General features: G+C 40.4%; 1 protein-coding gene across 7 annotated transcripts in view; it reads right to left on the bottom strand.

Annotated features, from left to right (window-relative positions):
• Positions 1–21,896, bottom strand: part of SLFN12 (schlafen family member 12) — a 44,582-nt gene that overhangs the window by 14,033 nt on the left and 8,653 nt on the right. For 5 of the 7 annotated variants that reach the window (XM_005220049.5, XM_059878422.1, XM_059878421.1 and 2 more), the window contains exons 2-3: positions 3,303–4,381; positions 2,000–2,080 (exon numbers count right to left, since the gene is read on the bottom strand). In XM_005220049.5, the coding sequence (XP_005220106.1) occupies positions 2,000–2,080; positions 3,303–4,356 (1,135 nt within the window). In that variant the 5' untranslated portion in view covers positions 4,357–4,381. The other 2 variants (XM_059878424.1, XM_059878425.1) reach the window with 2 other exon arrangements.

Below are 21,896 nucleotides of genomic sequence, written 5' to 3'. Positions count from 1 at the left end.
TTCATTCCTGAGGGCACAAATTCAGTTCTGGGTCAGAGAACTAAGATTCCGCAAGCCAAGCAGTGAAGCCAAACAAAAAGGTAACATCAATTACAACAACAAAACATTTTAAAAACCTATGTTCAATTGTACAAAGACCAATTGATATAAATAATGCCACTATGCCACTTCTGAAATCTATATATTCAGTGTAACTGCAATCAAAATCTTTAAAGGGCTTTTTGAGGCACTTAAAACAGTTCTAAAATTTGTTTCATAGATTAAATGATTCAAACTGCCAAAACACTCTCAAAGAAAAAGAGTAATAGTAAGGAGCCCTGCCCTGCTAAGTACTTAGAACAATATTACAATATTAAGACAGTATAGTGTGTATAAGGACAGACAAATTGACCAAATGAACATAATATGGATTCTAGAAACAAAGCTATACATATACCTAGTAATATTGCTGGAGATGGCATGGCAAATTGGTGGGTGAAAATGGGAACTGTTCAGTAACTGGAGCTGGGTAATGTGGTTACTGGGCTTCCCTGGGGGCTCAGTGGTAAAGAATCTGCCTACCAAGCCAGGAGAACACAGGTTTGATCCCTAGGTTGGGAAGATCCCCCTAGAGAAGGAAATGGCAACCCACTCCAGTATTCTTGCCTAGGAAATCCCATGGACAGAGCAGCCTGGTGGGCTATAGTCCAGGGAGGTCGCAAAGAGTTAGATACAACTTAGTGAATGAAAACCAACAAAGCGGTTATCCACATGGAATAAAATGAAATACCACCCTTACATCACTACTGAGATAGACTGAGGCTTTAAATGTTAAACATAAAGTGCAAAACCCTAAAACTTTTAGAAGAAAATGAAAGGAAATATGGTTCTAACTTACTGGTTAGAGAGGATCTCATACACAAAGCAGAAAGAGCAGTGAAACAGAAATTTTAAATATTGGTAACTTGGACTATTTTAAATTAAGTCACAATCAGCAAAAGTATCAAGCTGCTGATAATCATCATATGCCTCAAGGAGTCAGGCATGACTGAAGTGACTTAGCAGCAGCAGCAGCCTCAAGAAAAGAGAAAACAAAAGCTACGAACTTGGAGAAGATTTCTGTAACCTGTAATACCTATGTTCAGAAGCCGATCTGGATTCTAGAATCTCCTACATATCAACAGGAAAAAGACAAAAACCTAATAGCAAAATGGGCAACCAACAGAATAGGCATTTCATAGGCAATAAAATACAGACAGACAGTAAGTACATGAAGATGCTCAACCAAATTAACAACCAGGGAAATGCAGATGTAAGCAGATACTATTTTACACCTATTTGAGTGGGAAAAAGGAGGACGAAAAGAAAGATGAAGAGAAGCTGACAACTGGAGAAGATGTGCCATTTCTAACATGCTGGTGGGAGTAAAGTGACTCATCTACTCTGGAGAACAATCTGGCATTATCCTATTGCTTGGATACTCATATACTTCCTGACCTAGCAATTCTACTCCTGGGTGTGCACCCTAGAAAAACTTTCACAAATATGCGACAGAAGACTGAACAAAAATATTCAAGGTAACATTGTGTATACAGCAGAAAACAACAAACATGTTGCCCATAAGTAATAACAACAAAAACAGGTAAATCAGAGATTCTGAGTATTGTTGGTCTTTCTTCAATAATGGAATATAGCTGTGTATGAAGCTGGGTCTCAATATAGACTTCCTCCTGACATGATGGATTTCCTTTTTGTTTAAACTAAGTTGACTTGGGTTTCTCTTACTTCCAATGAAAGGAGCTCCTATTACACCAAGAAAAAGCCTAAAATATTACATTTTGATATAGTCCATGCTAAAAACACCAAAAGCATTCCCTGAATGCCAGAATATGCTTTAATGATAAGTTTCAAGACAGAGCTTATTTGAAGAGGAGATTTGAAAAGACATACAAGTCCAAAGAAACCCTAATTAAATTACCTCTAAAGTGATATCTCTGCTGCTGACTTTCTAAATTCTTACCTTTATCAACAGACCAATCATGGGGAATTGGTGATAACATACTTCGTTGAAAGTTCATCTCTTCAAACAACCTGGGAAAATCTTAAAAAACAAAACCACTTTCTTAATTTGTCACAACTAAATGCTTACTATATCAACTAAATGCTTTGTATATCTAAAGTCTGCTTAGAAATGACCCCATTTTCCCAACAGAAATGTTGTTAAATATTGTGGATAGGAGATCCAACCAGTCCATCCTAAAGGAGATCAGTCCTGGGTGTTCATTGGAGGGACTGATGTTGAAGCTGAAACTCCAATACTTTGGCCACCTGATATGAAGAGCTGACTCATTGGAAAAGACCATGATGCTGGGAAAGACTGAAGGCAGGAGGAGAAGGGGACGACAGAGGATGAGATGGTTGGATGGCATCATCGATTCGATGGACATGGGTTTGGGTGGACTCCGGGTGTTGGTGATGGACAGGGAGGCCTGGTGTGCTGTGGTTCATGGGGTCTCAAAGAGTCGGACATGACTGAGCAACTGAATTGAACTGAACTGATTGTGGATAGATTCCCAGGTCAGACATAAGTTATAGATTTATTCCTTGAGGCTACTGAAACATACTATGTTGAATATGAATAGGAAAGTGCATGAATAGTAATCGAATACATTACCATATAACTGGGCTCATTTTAAAAGCAATTAAAATTAGAAGACATGAGGGCTAGTGAAGGAGAGTCTAATTTGGGGCAGATTCTAAGAATGAGCCTTGCAATTTCAGAGATTTTTAAGTTGCTAGTGTAGGTCCAATTTCACTGGAGGCTTTTCTTTTCCAAAAATCAGATAAAATACCAACATTAGCCTTTTCTTATCAGTCCAATTTAGGGTTATATGTTAGTCCACAAATGGAAGAAACAGGAGAGGAAGAGGGAAGAGGTTTTAAGGGAAAGTGTAAAGAAAGATGAAAGAGCAAGTACATTAAAGAGGCAAGTGTTCCTGAGAGAAAGAAATGGTCAGTTACTGAAACTGAGCTCCAAAGGAAAAGGGAGAAGGAATTCACAGGCTTTCCTTGAAAGTGAGTAGACGTGATGGGGAAGAAAAATTACACCAGGTAGTGCTATGGAGAGAAGATAATGTACTTTTGTGTATGGAATAACTACCTTCTAAACAGGTAGAGATAGCTAACTATTGCATGTATCTACCAAAGATTAGTAAATTAGGTGTTGAAATCTGAGGACTATTGATCTTGCCCCCAATCTCAGAGAACAAAAATCCTTCGTGCTGCAGCCAAATGCACCATTATTTCTACCCCGCCTTCCTCACCTGGTTCAGGATCCATCATTAACTGCACCCACTCCTCCACGGACAGCTGCTTCACTTGATTGTCTTTCACATGCCAGGAATCCGGCTTTTTGGCAAACACTGCACAACAGAATGGCTCTATTTTGAGCATACAGACATATCCACAAAGACTTTCTTCATCGTATACCTCAAGGAATTTGCATAAATAATTGATCTTCTTCTTCTCCATACAGAAGTGATAGACAGGCAACTCGCTGATGCATTTTTCTATTTCTCTTTCTATCTTGTCAAGGTCACTCTTCTCTGCTTTAAAGCCAATTACTTCTTGTTTTTTCTCACTTAAACCAACAAACAAATATCCCCCACGAGTATTTGCAAACGCTGAAACATATTGAGGGAGAATCTCTTTAATGCGTTGCAACAGCTTTTGTGTTGAGAAGTCTTTAATTTCCACATATGTGGATTCAGTGAAGGTGAGTTTTTCTCTATACCTGAGTTGCGTCCTATTAAAAAAATCAGAAGCCAAGGCTTTTGTGCTACTTTCTTCTGTTTCTTCTCGGCACCTCTTTGAAGATGATTTTGACGTTAAAGAAAATCTCTCTCTAGTTTCTACCCTGTCTTTGAGGAATTCCAGTGCCACGGTAGCATTCATGACATTTACAGAGGTTATATCTCTTTTGTACAAATTGGAACTCAAGGTGGCAATCTTCATCCCAGGGATTTTGGAGCTCCACGATTTGACAAAAATCAGAAAATATTTACCTTGTTTCATAAAGTCAAAGTATTTATGAACAATTGGAACCATATCGGCTAAAGAATGTTCCAAATCTAATCCTATTCCATCTTTTTCATAACTATAATCTTCATTCTCAATTTCAATCTTGCTTATTCCCCCTCCAGAATTCAGCAAAGTAATCACACATTTTGAGAGGCTTTCATTCTGCTTTTTTCTCAGTTGAGAATCTTTCATTTTTTTTCTATTCTTCTCCCCCAAAGTGACTTTTCCCACATCTAGAACCAGCTCTGGGTAGTTAGCGTCCAAAACAATACAGATGGTCATTTTCTCAGGAGCCATTCAATTTCCAAGCAGAAATTCTTTTCTGTAAAACAGACAGCCATTTAAAATAGGACCTGAACAGAAGAGATAGCAGATTCTGTATTGTGAGGCAAACCCAGCAAAATTCTTTCTTTTGCTTTATCCTATCTTTGGAGGGAATGATGCTAAAGCTGAAACTCCAGTACTTTGGCCACCTCATGTGAAGAGTTGACTCATTGGAAAAGACTCTAATGCTGGGAGGGATTGGGGGTAGGAGGAGAAGGGGATGACAGAGGATGAGATGGCTGGATGGCATCACTGTCTTGATGGACTTGAGTCTGAGTGAACTCCGGGAGTTGGTGATGGACAGGGAGGCCTGGCGTGCTGCGATTCATGGGGTCGCAAAGAGTCGGACACGACTGAGCGACTGATCTGATCTGATATCCCACTGAATAGCATGGTAAGGATACAAAGTATGTTCTTTTTTTAACATATTTTGAACTAAGGTGATAATTTCTACTCCTCTAAAATTTTTCAATATTTTACCATAGTTTTATATGACCCTCTTCTAATTGTTTGAATCTCATTTTTATCTGTTTATATTATATCCTTTCTTTTTTTAAATATAAATTTATTTATTTTAATTGGAGGCTAATTACTTTACAATATTGTATTGGTTTTGCCATACATCAACATGAATCTGCCACGGGTGTATACATGTTCGCCATCCTGAATCCCCCTTCTACCTCCCTCCCCATACCATTATATCCTTTCTAATTCCATATATATATATATATATATATATATATATAACTTATTTCTCTCTTCTTTTCTTAAATAAGGCCCTGAGGAGAGCCTATCTATATTTCTGATCTCAGTGAACCAAGTTTTAGCTTTATATATTACATATATTTTAATTTTTAAAATGATTTCAACTTTATCTTAATTATCTTATTGAGGAATCCTTTGGGGACATTATAATTGGGAGTATAAAGACATCTAGCAATATACCACTGTTTTCTTTTTTTTAGTCCTGAAGAAACATTGCTTTACAATGTTGCCTCGGTGCAATATGCCATTTTAGTAATTTTTCCTTCCTGCAAGGATGAATCAGATTCACAAATTTTGGCCATTGATCTTAAGCAAGGTGGGTCAAGATTTTCTATTTTCTATCCATTTTCTATCAGATATCACATAACCACATATTTTCAATGAGGTAAAATTCTCATATACAAAAACATCTGCTTTAGTATAACTATATACATAATCCATTAGCTCTGTTCCTTTAAGGCCTATTGGGATTACAGCTTTGCTATATGGCCTAGGGAGAAGACAATGGCACCCCACTCCAGTACTTTTGCCTGGAAAGTCCCATGGATGGAGGAGCCTGGTGGGCTATAAAGTCCATGGGGACGTTAGAGTCGGACGCGACTGGGTGACTTCACTTTGACTTTTCACTTTTCACTTTCATGCGCTGGAGAAGGAAATGGCAACCCACTCCAGTGTTCTTGCCTGGAGAATCCCAGGGATGGGGAAGCCTGGTGGGCTGCCGTCTATGGGATCGCATGGAGTCGGACATGACTGAAGTGACTTAGCAGCAACATATGGCCTAGAGACAACTGAGTGTAAAGTTTATCACAGGTAGGAGTCACTACACCGGGAAAGAATATAAAGGGTCCAAATACTCCTATCCATTGCTGGACCAGAATCCTGAGGAGGCTCAGCTGTAGGTTGTAGAGACCACCTCAGTCTCCATAAGCTTTTGATCATATGTAAATAACTATATGGATTGAACATTTGTGTGCCTCCAAAATTCATATGCTGAAACCCTGCCCTACCATGCTGAAGATATTAGAAAGTGGGGCCTTTGGGGGGTAATTAGGATCAGATGAGGTCATAAGGTTCGAGCACTCATGAATAAAATTAATGCCTTTATAAGAATCTCAAGACAGCTTGCTTCTCTTCTCTGCTCTTTACCATGTCATGAAAAGTCAGTAGTCTGCAACCAGAAGAGGACCCTCTTTTCAACCAGACTAGAACCTGACCACACTGGCACCTTGATCCTGGACTTCCCAGCCTCCAGAACTGTGAGAAATAAATTTCTGTTGCTTATAAGCCACCCAGTCTAGGATAGTTCTGTTATAGCAGCCAGAACTGAGACATCGAAAATAACTCTGGGTCTGCTTTGGACATTAAAACTGTGGACATGGAAAATAACTCTCTGTGCTGTGTGCTGAGTCGCTCAGTTGTGTCCAACTCTTTGCGACCCCATGGACCCCAACCTCTGTCCATGGGGATTCTCCAGGCAAGAATACTGGAATGGGTTGCCATACCTTCCTCCAGGGAGGATCTTCCCAACCCAGGGATGGCACCCAGGTCTCTCGCATTGCAGGCAGATTCTTTACTGTTTGACTCACCAGGGAACCCATCAGGAAGTTTAGTGTGGTTGTTTTCAACCTACAGGTAATCAGGTGGGGGCTCCTACTCAGAACACCAAGAGGAAAGGTCTGGGGCTGGTTCCTGCCGTGGACTCTGAACCTCCGGGGTGCAGAGCACTCTTCATGCTCTGGAATGTCTTCCATGAAATTTTCTGAGCCCTCCCAATGCCTGGGACCAGCCAGGGCCAGCAGTATCATCCTGGAAGGTTGCCCAAGCCTGGACAACACTGTAAGGTTTCAGGTCCAACTTTCCTCCCTTTGGAGTTCTCAATGGCGTCTACCTAAGGAGCCCCGGGACTCACACTGACATGTCCTGGGACCTCATGACTGGATCCTGGTTCCAGAGAATATCCTGGAACTATAAACTGAATGTTTGTGTGCCCCTAAAATTCACATGTTGAAACCTAATCCCCAGTGTGATGATGTTTGGGGTGTGATGTGGTTAGGTCATAAGGGTGGTGCCTATGTTTTCCTCATTTCCTATTTTAATGCCTTCCTTTGTGTTTATTTTTTCCCCATAGTTTACCTTAGGGTTCACTCTTGGTGTTGAATTTCCTATGGGTTTGGACAAATGTACAATAATATGTATCCATCATTATACTATCATACAGAACGCTTTCACTGCCCCCAGAATCCTGTGTGCTCCGCCTGCTCTCGTCCCGGAACCCTCAATCCCTGACAACTACCGATCGTTTCACTGTCTTAGTTTTGCCATTCCCGTAATGTTGCATAATTGGAGTCATACAGTTACAGTCTTTTCAATTGACTTCATTCACTTGATAATATGCATTTAAGGTTCTTCTGTGTCTTTTCATGGCTTGATAATTCACTTATTTAAAAAAAAAAACTTTTAATTTTGTATTGGGGTACAGCCAATTAACAATGTTGTGATAGCTTCAGGTGAACAGCAAAGGGACTCAGCCATACACATACATGTATCTGTTCTCCCCTAAATTCCCCTCCTACCCAGGCTTACTTATTTTTAACACTGAATAATATTCCATTGCCTGAATACACCACAGTTTATTTATCCATTCACCTACTGAAGGATGCTTTCCAGGTGGTGCTAGCAGTAAAGAACCTGCCTGCCAAAGCAGGAGACATGAAGAGACATGGGTTCGATCCCTTGGTCGGGAACATCTACTGGAGAAGGGAGTGGCAACCCACTCCAGTATTCTTGCCTGGAGAATCCCATGGACAGAGGAGCATAGTGGGTTATAGTCCATGGGGTCACAAAGAGTCAGACACGACTGAAGCGACTGAGCACTGAAGGGTATCTTAATTGCTTCCCAGTTTGGGCAGTTATGAATAGGTTTGCTAAATCATCTATGTGCAGGTTTTTGTGGAGACATAAAACTTAATTTCCTTTGGAAAAATACCAAGGATCAAAATTGCTGGATTATACAGTAAGAGTATGTTTAGTTTTGTAAGAAATTGCCAAGCTGTCTTCCAAAGTAGCTGTGCCATTTTACATTCCCATCAGCAATGAATATGAGTTCCTGTTATTTCACATCCTTGCCAACATTTGGTGTTCTCTGTGTTGCGGATTTTAGCCATTCTAACAGATAAGTGGTAGAATCTTGTTTTAATTTGCATTTCCCTGATGACATATGGTGTGGATCATCTTTTCATATGCCTATCTGCCACCTGTATATCTTCTTTGCTGAATGCTTGTTAAGATTTTTTAGCTCATTTTTAAAAATAGTTATTTTCTTATTGTTGAATTTTAAGAGTTCTTTGCATATTTTGGATAACAATACAATAACTATGTCTCTTGGAAGTATTTTTTCTTAGTCTGTGCCTTGTCTTATTCTCTTGACATTTTCTTTTCAGAGCAGAAATTTTTTAATGTTAATGAAGTCCAAGTTATCAATTCTTTACTTCATGGACCATGCCCTTGATGTTGTATCTAAAAAGTCATTGTCAGCCAAGGTCACTGAGGTTTTCTCCTAGATTATTTTCTAGGCGTTTTATCATTTTGAATTCTACATTTGTTTATACATCCCATGATCCACTTTGAGTTAATGTTTGTGAAGTGTATAAGGTTACCGTGTCTACATGCCTTTTTTTTTTAATTTCCCATGTGGATGTTCAGTAGTTCTACCACCATTTGTTGAAAAGACTATGTTTACTCCATTGTATTGCCTTTGCTCTTCTGTCAAAGATCAGCTGGCCATATTGATGCACGTCTATTTCTGAGTTCTCTATTCTGTTTCATTGATCTCTTTCTATTCTTGCGTCAGTACCATGCTGCCTGAACCAGTGTAGTTTTATTGAAATTAAAGTACTTTCTTGAAGTTGGGGAGTATCAGTCCTCCAACTTTGTTCTTCTCCTTTAATATTGTGTTGACTATTTGAGGTTCTGTTTTTCTCTCCATATAAACTATAGAATCAGTTTTTTGGTATCCACAAAGTAACTTGCTGGGATTTTGATTGGGGTTGCATTGAATCTTATAGATCAAGTTGGGAAGAACCGAGATTGTGACAATATGAAACCTATTCACAGATATGGAATCTCTATTTAGCTCTACTTTGATTTCTTGCATCACTGTTGTGTGGTTTCCCTTACGTATCTTTTACATATTTTTAACGATTTATACCTAAGTATTTCATTTTGGGTGGTGCTAATGTAGGTGGTATTGTGTTTTTAATTTCAAATTCCACTGTTCATTGCAAATATATAAGAAAATGACTGATGTTTGTATATTAACCTTGTATCCTGAAAACTTGCTATAACTGTTTATAGTTTCAGTAGTTTTTATTATTTATTCTTTCAATTTTATACATAAATGATTGTCATCTGTGAACAGGTACAATTTTATTTCTTCTTCCCAATCTGTATACTTTTATTGTTTCTTTTTTTATTATTTTAGTAAGGACATCCAATATAATGTTGAAAAAAAGTAGTGAGAGGGGATATCTTTACCTCAACTTAATTTTGGTGGGAAAATTTCAAATTTCTCACCATTAAGTAGGGTGTTAGCTGTAGGTTTTTTTGTAGGTCTTCTTTATCAATTTGAGGAAATTCCCCTCTATTCCTAGCTTGCAGAGAGTTTTTTAATCATAAATGGGTGTTGGGACTTTTTTTTAACTATGTGTCTCAAACCCAGAGGATTTGATGAAGAGTTTATTTTTTAATAATGTTATTTATTTTTGGCTGTGCTGGGTCTTCATTGCTGTGTGGGCATTTTTCTAGTTGCGGCGAGCGGGGGCTACTCTTTAGTTGCAGGATGCATGTTTCTCATTGCAATGGCTTCTCTTGTTGCAGAGCACGGGTCCTAGGGCACTCAGGCTTCAGTACTTGCAGCTCCCAGCCTCTAGAGCACAGGCGCAATAGTCGTGGTGCATGGGCTTAGCTGCTCTGCAGCATGTGGGATCTTCCCAGATCAGGGATCGAACCTGTGTCTCTTGCATTGGCAGGCAAATTCTTCACCACTGGGAGCCACCAGGGAAACCTTATAAATAACATTTTAAAATGATGACAATCTGTCTTAAATTCATTCCAATTTAACTTCAGTCAAATAGAAAAACTCTATCTCTTTATAACTCCTCCCTCCCTCACTTTATGTTACTGATGTCACAAACTGTATCTTTATATACTATGTACTGATAACTTAGATTTATATTACTTATGCATTTTTCTTTTAAATTCTGTAGAAAATAAAAAGTTACAAACCAAAATTATAATAATACTTTTGTAGTATTTGTCTACATATTTTCTTTTACCAATAACTGTTATTAGAATTACTGTCTGACATCCTTGCACTTTAACTTGAAGAATTCCCTTCAGCATTCCCTTTATGGCCAGTGTAGTGGAAACAAATTCCTCTAGCTTTTGTTTGGGACTATCTTAATTTCTCCTTTATTTTTAAAAGACAGTTTTTCCAGAGATAGAATTTTCAGTCGACGTTTTTTTTTTTTTTTTTTTTTTTAACATTTTAAATATATATCATCCCACTGCCTTCTAGCCTCCGAGGTTTTCTGCTGAGAAACTAGCTATTAATCTTACTGTAGATCCCTTGTGATATGACAAGTTGCTTCTCTCTTGCTACTTTCAAGATTCACTTTGCCTTTGATAGCTTGATCATAAGATGTCTTGGTGTGAATCTCTTTGGGTTTATCCTACTTGGGAGTTTATTGTGTGAGTTTCTTCTGTAGATTCACATATTTCACCAAATTTAGGAAGTTTTCAGTCATTATTTATTCAAATAATCTCTCTTCTCCTTCTGGACTCCCATAATGTGTATTGCTCTGTGTCATAATATCCCACAAATCCCCAAAGCTTTGTTTGCTTCTTTTCATTCTTTTCTTTCTGCTCTTCGACCTGGATAATCTCAATTGTCCTGTCTTAAAATTCATTGATTTTTTTTTATGCCTTCTCAAGTCTACTGTTGAATTCCTCTACTTTTTAAATTCAGTTATTGTATTTTTCAGCTCCAGATTTGTCTTCTTTTTTTTATTTTAAAATTTTTTGCTTTAAATTTTTAAAAAATTTTTATTTTATTTTTTAACTTTACAATATTGTATTGGTTTTGCCATATATCAAAATGAATCCACCACAGGTATACATGTGTTCCCCATCCCGAACCCTCCTCCCTCCTCCCTCCCCATACCATCTCTCTGGGTCGTCCCAGTGTACCAGCCCCAAGCATCCAGTATCGTGCATCGAACCTGGACTGGCGACTCATTTCATATATTATATTATACATGTTTCAATGCCGTTCTCCCAAATCATCCCACCCTCTCCCTCTCCCACAGAGTCCAAAAGACTGATCTATACATCAGTGTCTCTTTTGCTGTCTCGTACACAGGGTTATTGTTACCATCTTTCTAAATTCCATATATATGCGCTAGTATACTGTATTGGTGTTTTTCTTTCTGGCTTACTTCACTCTGTATAATAGGCTCCAGTTTCATCCACCTCATTAGAACTGATTCAGATGTATTCTTTTTAATGGCTGAGTAATACTCCATTGTGTATATGTACCACAGCTTTCTTATCCATTCATCTACTTTGACAAAGGAGGCAAGAATATACAATGGATTAAAGACAATCTCTTTAACAAGTGGTGCTGGGAAAACTGGTCAACCACTTGTAAAAGAATGAAACTAGAGCACTTTCTAACACCATATACAAAAATAAACTCAAAATGGATTAAAGATCTAAACGTAAGGCTAGAAACTATAAAACTCCTAGAGGAGAACATAGGCAAAACACTCTCCGACATACATCACAGCAGGATCCTCTATGATCCACCTCCCAGAATATTGGAAATAAAAGCAAAAATAAACAAATGGGACCTAATTAAACTTAAAAGCTTCTGCACAACAAAGGAAATTATAAGCAAGGTGAAAAGACAGCCTTCAGAATGGGAGAAAATAATAGCAAATGAAGCAACTGACAAACAACTAATCTCAAAAATTGTCTTCTTTTTATAATTTCTATTATTTTTGTTGATATTCCTACTTTGTAAATATGCTGTTTGCCTGATTTATTTAGTTCTTTGTCCATTTTTTCCTTTAGCTCTTTGAGCATACTTAATCTAGTTGTTTTAAAGCCTTCATCTAGTATGTCTAATATCTGAGTTTCCTCAGGGAAAAGTTCTGCCAATCTACCTTCTTATTTTGCATGGGCCATGTTTTCCTGTTTCTCTGTATGCCTTACAAGTTTTTGTTGAAAATCAGATATCTGAAAAAACAGCCCCCTCTCCCAGTCTTTGCAGACTGCCTCTGTGCCAGGGCAGTCTTTCACTGATTAGCTGAGCATGGTCTGAGCATAGTGAGTCTGTCTCCCATGAGAGGTTAAGAAATTCTCAGGTCTTTTACTGATCACAAGTCCTACCTGAGCTTTATTCAATTTCTCCATATACATAGTTGCTTTGCAATACCTTCATTTCCCCAAAATCTCACCCCAGCTCCTTCTCCAGGCTTTAGATGGTTATTGTATGTCTTCAACTGTAATTTTTCGTCCTAGACATCTGTATGTTTATAATCTCCTTGAAGATTTCACAAAGAGTGGCTGCCCCTTTTTCCCACCTGGGGTCTGAATGAGGCGATATGGACACCATCCCTCAGGCAGTCTTTAAGACGGGTTATAATATCACAAGTAAGGCCTGTTCTGGCACCACCATGTCAAGGAGGGAAGTGGGAACTGAGTTGCTACCTCATCCATACCAAGATCTTGCCAAGCCAGGGAGAGTTTGAGCCAAGGGCAAGCAAAAATGTCATGCAATTTCCTACAGTTTTGACTGTTGTGTTTTCTTGATATATCCACTTGACTACCTTTGACCACTTACTATTGTTCAGTTCAGTTCAGTTCAGTCACTCAGTCATGTCTGACTCTTTGCGACCCCATGAACCGCAGCACACCAGGCCTCCCTGTCCATTACCAACTCACAGAGTCCACCCAAACCCATGTCCATTGAGTTGGTGATGCCATCCAACCATCTCATCCTCTGTCATCCCCTTCTCTTCCTGCCTTCAATCTTTCCCAGCATCAGGGTCTTTTCCAATGAGTCAGTTCTTCATATCAGGTGGCCAAGGTACTGGAGTTTCAGCTTCAGCATCAGTCCTTCCAATGAACACCCAGGACTGATCTCCTTTAGGATGGACTGGTTGGATCTCCCTGCACTCCAAGGGACTCTCAAGAGTCTTCTCCAACACCACAGTTCAAAAGCATCAATTCTTCTGCACTCAGCTTTCTTTATAGTCCAACTCTCACATCCATACATGACCACTGGGAAAACCATAGCCTTGACTAGATGGACCTTTGTTGGCAAAGTAATGTCTCTGCTTTTTAATATGCTGTCTAGGCTGGTCATAACTTTCCTTCCAAGGAGTAAGCATCTTTTAATTTCATGGCTGCAATCACCATCTGCAGTGATTTTGGAGCCCAGACTATTGAGTCATCTGGTTTCTTGGTTTTTTTATTTTTTCCTATGTTTTCATGGGGAGTCAAAGCTTCCTTATCCACCTTTTTGCTGACATCATTCCTGTAATCATTTCTTTAAAAAAAAATTACTTATTCTATTTATTTGGCCATGCCAGATCTTAGTTGCAGCATGTGGCATCTTCCTTGTGGCATGTGGGATCTTTCAATTGTGGCATGCAAACTCTTAGTTGCAGCATGTGAGATTTTAGTTCCCTGACCAAGGATCAAACCTAGGCCCCCTGCATTGGGAACACCGAGTCTCAGTTACTGGACAATCAGGGAAGTCTTTCCTCCTGCTATCATTTCTTAATACTGAATCTGACTTGAAATATTTTGTTTAAGATTTGTATTTATGATCATGAATGAGATTGTCCAAAAATTGTCCTTTCTCATATTATTGTTGACAGATGTTGGTGTCAAGGTTATAGTTCAGTTCAGTTGCTCAGTCATGTCTGACTCTTTGTGACCCCATGGACTGCAGCATGCTAGGGTTTCCTGTCCATCACCAACTCCTGGAGCTTGCTCAAACTCATGACCATTGAGTCAGTGATGCCATCCAATGATCTCATCCTCTGTTCCCTTCTCCTCCTGCCGTCTATCTTTCCCAGAATCAGGGTCTTTTCCAATGAGGCAGTTCTTCGCATCAGGTGGCCAAAGTATTGGAATTTTAACTTCAGCATCCATCCTTCCAATGAATATTCAGGATTGATTTCCTTTAGGATTGTCTGGTTTGATGTCCTTGCAGTCCAAGGGACTCTCAAGAGGTGTCTCCAACACCACAGTTCGTAAACATCAGTTCTTCAGTGCTCAGCTTTGTTTATGGTCCAACTGTAATATCCATACATGACTACTGGAAAAAATCATAGTTTTGACTATATGGACCATTGTCAATAAAATAATGTCTCTGCTTTTTAATATGCTGTCTGGGTTTGTTATAGCTTTTCTTCCAACAAGCAAGCATCTTTTAATTTTATGGCTGCAGTCACCATTTGCAGTGATTTTGGAGCCCAAGAAAATAAAGTCTGTCACTGTTTGCATTGTTTCCCCATCTATTTGCCATGAAGTGATCGGACTGGATGCCAAGATATTGGTTTTTTGAATGTTGAGTTTTAAGCCAGCTTTTTCACTCTCCTCTTTCACTTTCTTCAAGAGGCTCTTTAATTCTTCTCTTTCTGCCATAAGGGTGGTGTCATTTGCGTACCTGAGGTTGTTGATATTTCTCCCAGCAATCTTGATTCCAGCTTGTGCTTCATCCAGCCCAGCGTTTCTCATGATGTACTCTGCATGTAAGTTAAATAAGCAGGGTGACAATATACAGCCTTGACATACTCCTTTCCCAATTTGGAATCAGTTCATTGTTTCATGTCTGGTTCCAACTGCTGCTTCTTGACATGCATACAGATTTCTCAGGAGGCGGGTGTGGTGGTCTGATATTCCCAACTCTTGAAGAATTTTCCACAATTTGTTGTGATCCACACGGTCAAAGGTTTTGGCATAGTCAATAAAGCAGAAGTGGATGTTTTTCTGGAACTCTCTTGCTTTATCTATGATCCAACAGATGTTGGCAATTTCTCTGGTTCCTCTGCCTTTTCTAAATCCAGCTTGAACATCTGGAAGTTCTTGGTTCACATACTTTTGAAGCCTCACTGGGAGAATTTTGAGCATTACGTTGCTAGTGTGTGAGATGAGTGCAATTTTGTGGTAGTTTGAACATTCTTTGGCATTGCCTTTCTTAGGGATTGGAATGAAAATTGATCTTTTCCAGTCCTGTGGCCACAGCTGAGTTTTCCAACTTTGCTGGCATATTGAGTGCAGTATTTTAACAGCATCATCTTTTAGTATTTGAAATAGCTCAGCTGGAATTTCATCACCTCCACTAACTTTGTTCGTAGGGATGCTTCCTAAAGGCCCACTTGACTCTGTATTCCAGGATGTCTGGCTCTAGGTAGTGATCACATCATCATGGTTTTCTGGGTCATTAAGATCTTTTTTGAATAGTTATAGTAGCTACATAATATAAATTAGAGATGTAAGCTGTTTTTCTGTTCTTTTAACGCTTTACCCAATATGATGAGCTTTTTCCAATGGAAGAGTTTGTACAGTCTGGTCCATACTAAACTTGACAAACAGTTTTGAATCTTGTTTTTCCAGTGTAATAATATGTTATATATAATCATTTTTGTAAAATAATGATTAGCTATTTTTAAAAACCTTACTAACTGCTTCATAACTTCATATATATTATTAGCATAGTATTATTTATTTTTCTATAGCTGGGAATGGAAATTGCTTTTTTAAAGATTTTTTTGGGGGGTGGATGTGGAACATTTTTAAAGTCTTTATTGAATTTGTTACAATATTGCTTCTGTTTTATGTTTTGCTTTTTTTGGCCACGAGGCATGTTGTATCTTAGCTCTCCAACCAGAAATTGAACCTGCACCCCCTGCATTGAAAGGCAAAGTCTTAACCACTGGACCACTAAGGAAGTACCTTGAAGTTACTTTTAATTGTTCAATAAATTATACTAGGATCATAGATCAGTTATACTGAGGCTTGGATAGGCTAATTATATCTTCTACTTTGCAGTGAGTCTAAGAGTCTCCTGACAAAGTACTTCAATTCAGTATACAAATATGGTTCAAACGTATGTAAAGACTTTTTAGGATGGGGAATGGAGACCAGAACAGAAAATCAGCAATTTCTCTTCTGTGGTAGAAATGGAGGAAATGGAGGATTTTTCCCTAGGGGAAAAATCATGTTAAGTGAAGAAAGTGTCTAGATCTGTGGAAATAAAGGTTGGCTCTAAAACATGAGGTTACACTTGGTCTTAGGTGCATAAATAAGTGAAAATTATAAAACTCTATGTAAGTAGATGAAGTATATACAGACACAGAGATTTCTAAAAGTTGAATCAGTAGATCCAGTGATGAAATATTTCAAGATCCAAATATATATTGTCAAATGGTTTCCTGAAGAATGGTATAAGATTTTTTTTTTTTAGTGAAAAAATATAGTGTTTATTAGGAGGAAAATAAACAGGCACATGCATGGGCAGACAGACTCAGAGAGAGTCACACCCTCATGGTAGTCTGAATCACTTATATGGAGATCTTTTTGTGTGAATAAGGTGTGAAAGAAAGGCATAGTGGAGGGTTCTACATGGGACAGAGAGATTGAAAGACCCTTTGGGCTCCTGCACCGTCAGAAATCGTGTTTCCACCAGGCCCAGTGGACAGCGTCAGCTGTCACTCAAGCATTATTTGAACCTGCATGACCTGGGGGATCCTTAAGTTGAGGGTGGCCCTTGTCATTCAATTTGAGGGGACCCATAAGGCAGTGAGCAGACTGAGTTTATGCTCTGCATGTCTTGAATAGAAAGCAAAGCAGAAAGCAAGAGGAAAAGGACAAGAGCAAAAGTCAGGGGCCTCAAGCTGCAGCTGGGCGAAGGCTGCAGTTTACCTTGAATTCCTGGGTTTCTGCACCAAATATGATCTCGGGTGGCCTTGGCCTACAGCAGCTTTAAGCAGGATTTCAGTTCCCAGCCAGAGACTGAAGTCACGCCATGCAATGAGAGCACTGAAACCCAGCCACTAGACCACCAGGGACCAGGGGCTAGTGACAAGGCCCTGGCCCATCAGCTATGAATAAATGAATTTCCAAGAGAAATGGGAAGTAGTGAAACAAGTAAAGCATTTATTAAGGGGCAAAAGAGCGCATGGGAATAGGCACATACAGACAGACTCAGAGACAGAGAGTTGTCCAGATTTTTCTTTAGCAACTTCATCTCCGGGATGATTACTGGGCTCTGCCCTGTACCTTTTGGAGGGAGAAGGCTGTGGTTCCAAGTCTACTGGAAGGCAGCACCATTTCCTCAGGGTTGTCCCAAAACTCAGAGCTGAAGCAGATGGCTTTCTAAGAGCTGAGGACCCAGTAATCCATTCAAATAGGACTCCTCGGCCCAGATGCCAAGAAGAAAAGCTTTTGAACATGACCCTGAAGGAAGGAGTGAGTGAAAGTGAAAGTCACTCAGTCGTGTCTGACTCTGCCACCCCATGGACTATACAGTCCATGGAATTCTCCAGGCCAGAATACTGGAGTGGGCAGCCCTTCCCTTCTCCAGGAGATCTTCCCAACCCAGGGATCGAACCCAGGTCTCCCACATTGCAGATGGATTCTTCACCAGCTGAGCTACTGGGGAAGCCCTGAGGAAGGAACATTTCCCCCAAAGAGACACTAACAGAGTAAATATCCTCTCTTGGTAGATAAACAACGATAAAGCCAGCTAAACAAAGTCATTTAATTATAACCCTTAGGGAGGCGGTCCTAAGATGGCAGAGGAGTAGGATGGGGAGACCACTTTCTCCCCCACAAATTCATCAAAAGAATATTTAAATGCTGAGTAAATTCCACAAAACAACTTCTGAATGCCGGCAGAGGACATCAGGCACCCAGAAAAGCAGCCCATTGTCTTTGAAAAGAGGTAGGAAAAAATATAAAAGACAAAAAAAGAGACAAAAGAGGTAGGGATGGAGCTCTGTCCCAGGAAGGGAGTCTTAAAAAGAGAGAAGTTTCCAAACACCAGGAAACACTCACTGCTGAGTCTGTGGCAAGACTTGGAAGCACAGAGGGCAACATAACAGGGAGGAAAAATAAATAAATAATTAAAACTCACAGATTACGAGCCCAGCGGTAACTCCCCCAGTGGAGAAGCAGTGCAGACGCCTGCATCCGCCACTAGCAGGTGGGGGCTGGGCAGAGAGGTGTGGGCTGCATTGGTTAGCGTAAGGATCGGGCCTGAATGCCCCGAGGGTAATCAGAACCAACTAACTTGGGCTAGCAAACCAGACTGTGGGATAGATACCACGTGAAAAGCTCTAACCTAAGACACTGCCAGGACCACACAGAGAACAAAGGACTGAACAGAGATAGCCGGCTGCAGACCATCCCCTCCGGTGACAGGCAGCCAGAGCCGGAAGGGGGCAATCGCAGCCCCAGAGAGACATTATCTATAAAACTGCAAGCAGGCTTCTTTGCTAACTAAGACTTCTTGAGATTTTGGACAGTTGTTATCCACCTGAGAAGGTGCGCCAGTTGTACACCCAGAAAACCAAGCAGCAGGGACGGGAGAGGCGATAAGTCACAGCGACTGCGCTCGCCAAACACCTCATCACCTGAGCTGCTCGGATCTGGGAAGGGCACAAAACGCAGGCCAAACGGAGTCTGCACCTCTGAGGACTACCCAAGTGCCTGAACCTGAGCGGCTTAGACCTGGGAGAAGCATGCAGCCCAGGGCTGGCCTCGGACAGTTCCCGGAGGAGCAACCTAGAGCCTGAGCTGTGTGGGCAGAGAGGGCACACGTGCCGTGAGCCAGGGCAGGCCCAGTGTGGCCAAGACACTGTGAGCACACGCCAGTGTTATTTGTTTGCAGGGTCCCTCCCTCCCCACAGCGCCACTGAACAAGTGAGCCTTAAAAAAGTGTCTACCACTGCCCTCCTTGTGTCAGGGCAGAAATCAGACACTGAAGAGCCCAGCAAACAGAAGAAGCTAAAACAGAGGGAACCGCCTTGGAAGTGACAGGTGCAATAGATTAAAACCCTGTAGTTAGTACCGACTACATAGGAAGGGGCCTATAGATCTTGAGAAATATAAGCCGGACCAAGGAACTATCCAAAAATGAACTGACCCCACAGTGCCCACAACAACACCAGAGAAAGTCCTAGATATATTTTTACTATCATTTTTTTAAACTTTTAAAAATTTTTAAGTCCTCTATTACTCCTTTAATTTTCATTTTTATAGCCTATTACTTAAAAAAAAGACCCTATTTTTTAAAGCAAACTTCATATATATTTTTTTTAAATAATTTTTGTGACTTTGTTTTTTTTTCCTTCTTCTTCTTCTTCTTTTCTTTAATATTGTATTTTTGAAAATCCAGTCTCTACTCCAGATTTTTAATCTTTGCTTTTTGGTATTTGTTATCAATTTTGTACCTTTAAGAACCCAATCTTCAGTACCCATTTTTACTTGGGAGTGAGATTACTGGCTTCATTGCTCTCTCCTCCTTTGGATTCTCCTTTTTCTCCACCAGGTCACCTCTGTCTCCTCCCTCCCCCTTCTCTTCTCTACCCAACTCTGTGAATCTCTGTGTGTTCCAGACGGTGGAGAACACTTCAGTTCAGTTCAGTTCAGTTGCTCAGTTGTGTCTGACTTTTTGCAACCCCATGAATCACAGCACACCAGGCCTCCCTGTCCATCACCAACTCCCAGAGTTCACTCAGACTCACATCCATCGAGTCAGTGATGTCATCCAGCCATCTCATCCTCTGTTATCCCCTTCTCCTCCTGTCCCCAATCCCTCCCAGCATCAGACTCTTTTCCAATGAGTCAACTCTTCACATGAGGTGGCCAAAGTACTGGAGTTTCAGCTTTAGCATCATTCCTTCCAAAGAAATCCCAGGGCTGATCTCCTTCAGAATGGACTGGTTGGATCTTCTTGCAGTCCAAGGGACTCTCAAGAGTCTTCTCCAACACCGCAGTTCAAAAGCATCAATTCTTCGGCGCTCAGCCTTCTTCACAGTCCAACTCTCACATCCACACATGACCACTGGAAAAACCATAGCCTTGACTAGATGGACCTTTGTTGGCAAAGTAATGTCTCTGCTTTTCAATATGCTATCTAGGTTGGTCATAACTTTCCTTCCAAGGAGTAAGCATCTTTTAATTTCATGGCTGCAGTCACCATCTGCAGTGATTTTGGAGCCCCCCAAAATAAAGTCTGACACAGTTTCCACTGTTTCCCCATCTATTTCCCATGAAGTGGTGGGACCAGATGCCATGATCTTCATTTTCTGAATGTTGAGCTTTAAGCCAACTTTTTCACTCTCCTCTTTCACTTTCATCAAGAGGCTTTTGAGTTCCTCTTCCCTTTCTGCCATAAGGGTGGTGTTATCTGCATATCTGAGGTTATTGATATTTCTTCCAGCAATCTTGATTCCAGCCTGTGCTTCTTCCAGTCCAGCATTTCTCATGATGTACTCTGCATAGAAGTTAAATAAGCAGGGTGACAATATACAGCCTTGACGAACTCCTTTTCCTATTTGGAACCAGTCTGTTGTTCCATGTCCAGTTCTAACTGTTGCTTCCTGACCTGCATACAGATTTCTCAAGAGGCAGGTCAGGTGGTCTGGTATTCCCATCTCTTTCAGAATTTTCCACAGTTTATTGTGATCCACACAATCAAAGGCTTTGGCATAGTCAATAAAGCAGAAATAGATGTTTTTCTGGAACTCTCTTGCTTTTTCCGTGATCCAGAGGATGTTGGCAATTTGATCTCTGGTTCCTCTGCCTTTTGTAAAACTAGCTTGAACATCAGGAAGTTCACAGTTCACGTATTGCTGAAGCCTGGCTTGGAGAATTTTGAGCATTACTTTACTAGCATGTGAGATGAGTGCAACTGTGCGGTAGTTTGAGCATTCTTTGGCATTGCCTTTCTTTGGGATTGGAATGAAAACTGACCTTTTCCAGTCCTGTGGCCACTGCTGAGTTTTCCAAATTTGCTGGCATATTGAGTGCAGCACTTTCACAGCATTGTCTTTCAGGATTTGAAATGGCTCAACTGGAATTCCATCACCTCCACTAGCTTTGTTTGTAGTGATGCTTTCTAAGGCCCACTTGACTTCACATTCCAGGATGTCTGGCTCTAGGTCAGTGATCACATCATCGTGATTATCTGGGTTGTGAAGATCTTTTTTGTACAGTTCTTCTGTGTATTCTCTCCTTTTCATTACCCCCTTTTATCCTCCTGGCCACCTCTGTCTCCTTCCTCCCTCTTCTCTTCTCTGTATAACTCCGTGAATGTCTCTGAGAGGTCCAGACTGTGGAGCACACATAAGGAAGTGATTACTGGCTAGCTTGCTCTCTCCTCTTTTGATTCCACCTCATCTCATTTGGGTCACCTCTAACTCCCTCCTCCCTCTTCTCTTCTCCATGTAACGCTGGGAACCTCTCTGGCTGTCCCTCACTGTGGAGAAACTTTTCACCTTTAACCTAGATGTTTTTATCAGCGGTGCTGTATAGAAAGAAAAGTCTTCAGACTACTGTAAAAATAAGACCGAAACCCATAAGCAGGAGGCTTAAGTCCAAATCCTGAGAACATCAGAGAACTCCTGACTCCACAGAACATTAATCGATAGGAGCTCATCAAACGTCTC

Source organism: Bos taurus, chromosome 19 (assembly GCF_002263795.3).
Source record: "Bos taurus isolate L1 Dominette 01449 registration number 42190680 breed Hereford chromosome 19, ARS-UCD2.0, whole genome shotgun sequence".
Taxonomy (NCBI): Eukaryota; Metazoa; Chordata; class Mammalia; order Artiodactyla; family Bovidae; genus Bos; species Bos taurus.
The sequence above is the reverse complement of the archived record's forward strand: the minus strand, read 5'-3'. Positions and strand labels throughout refer to the sequence as shown.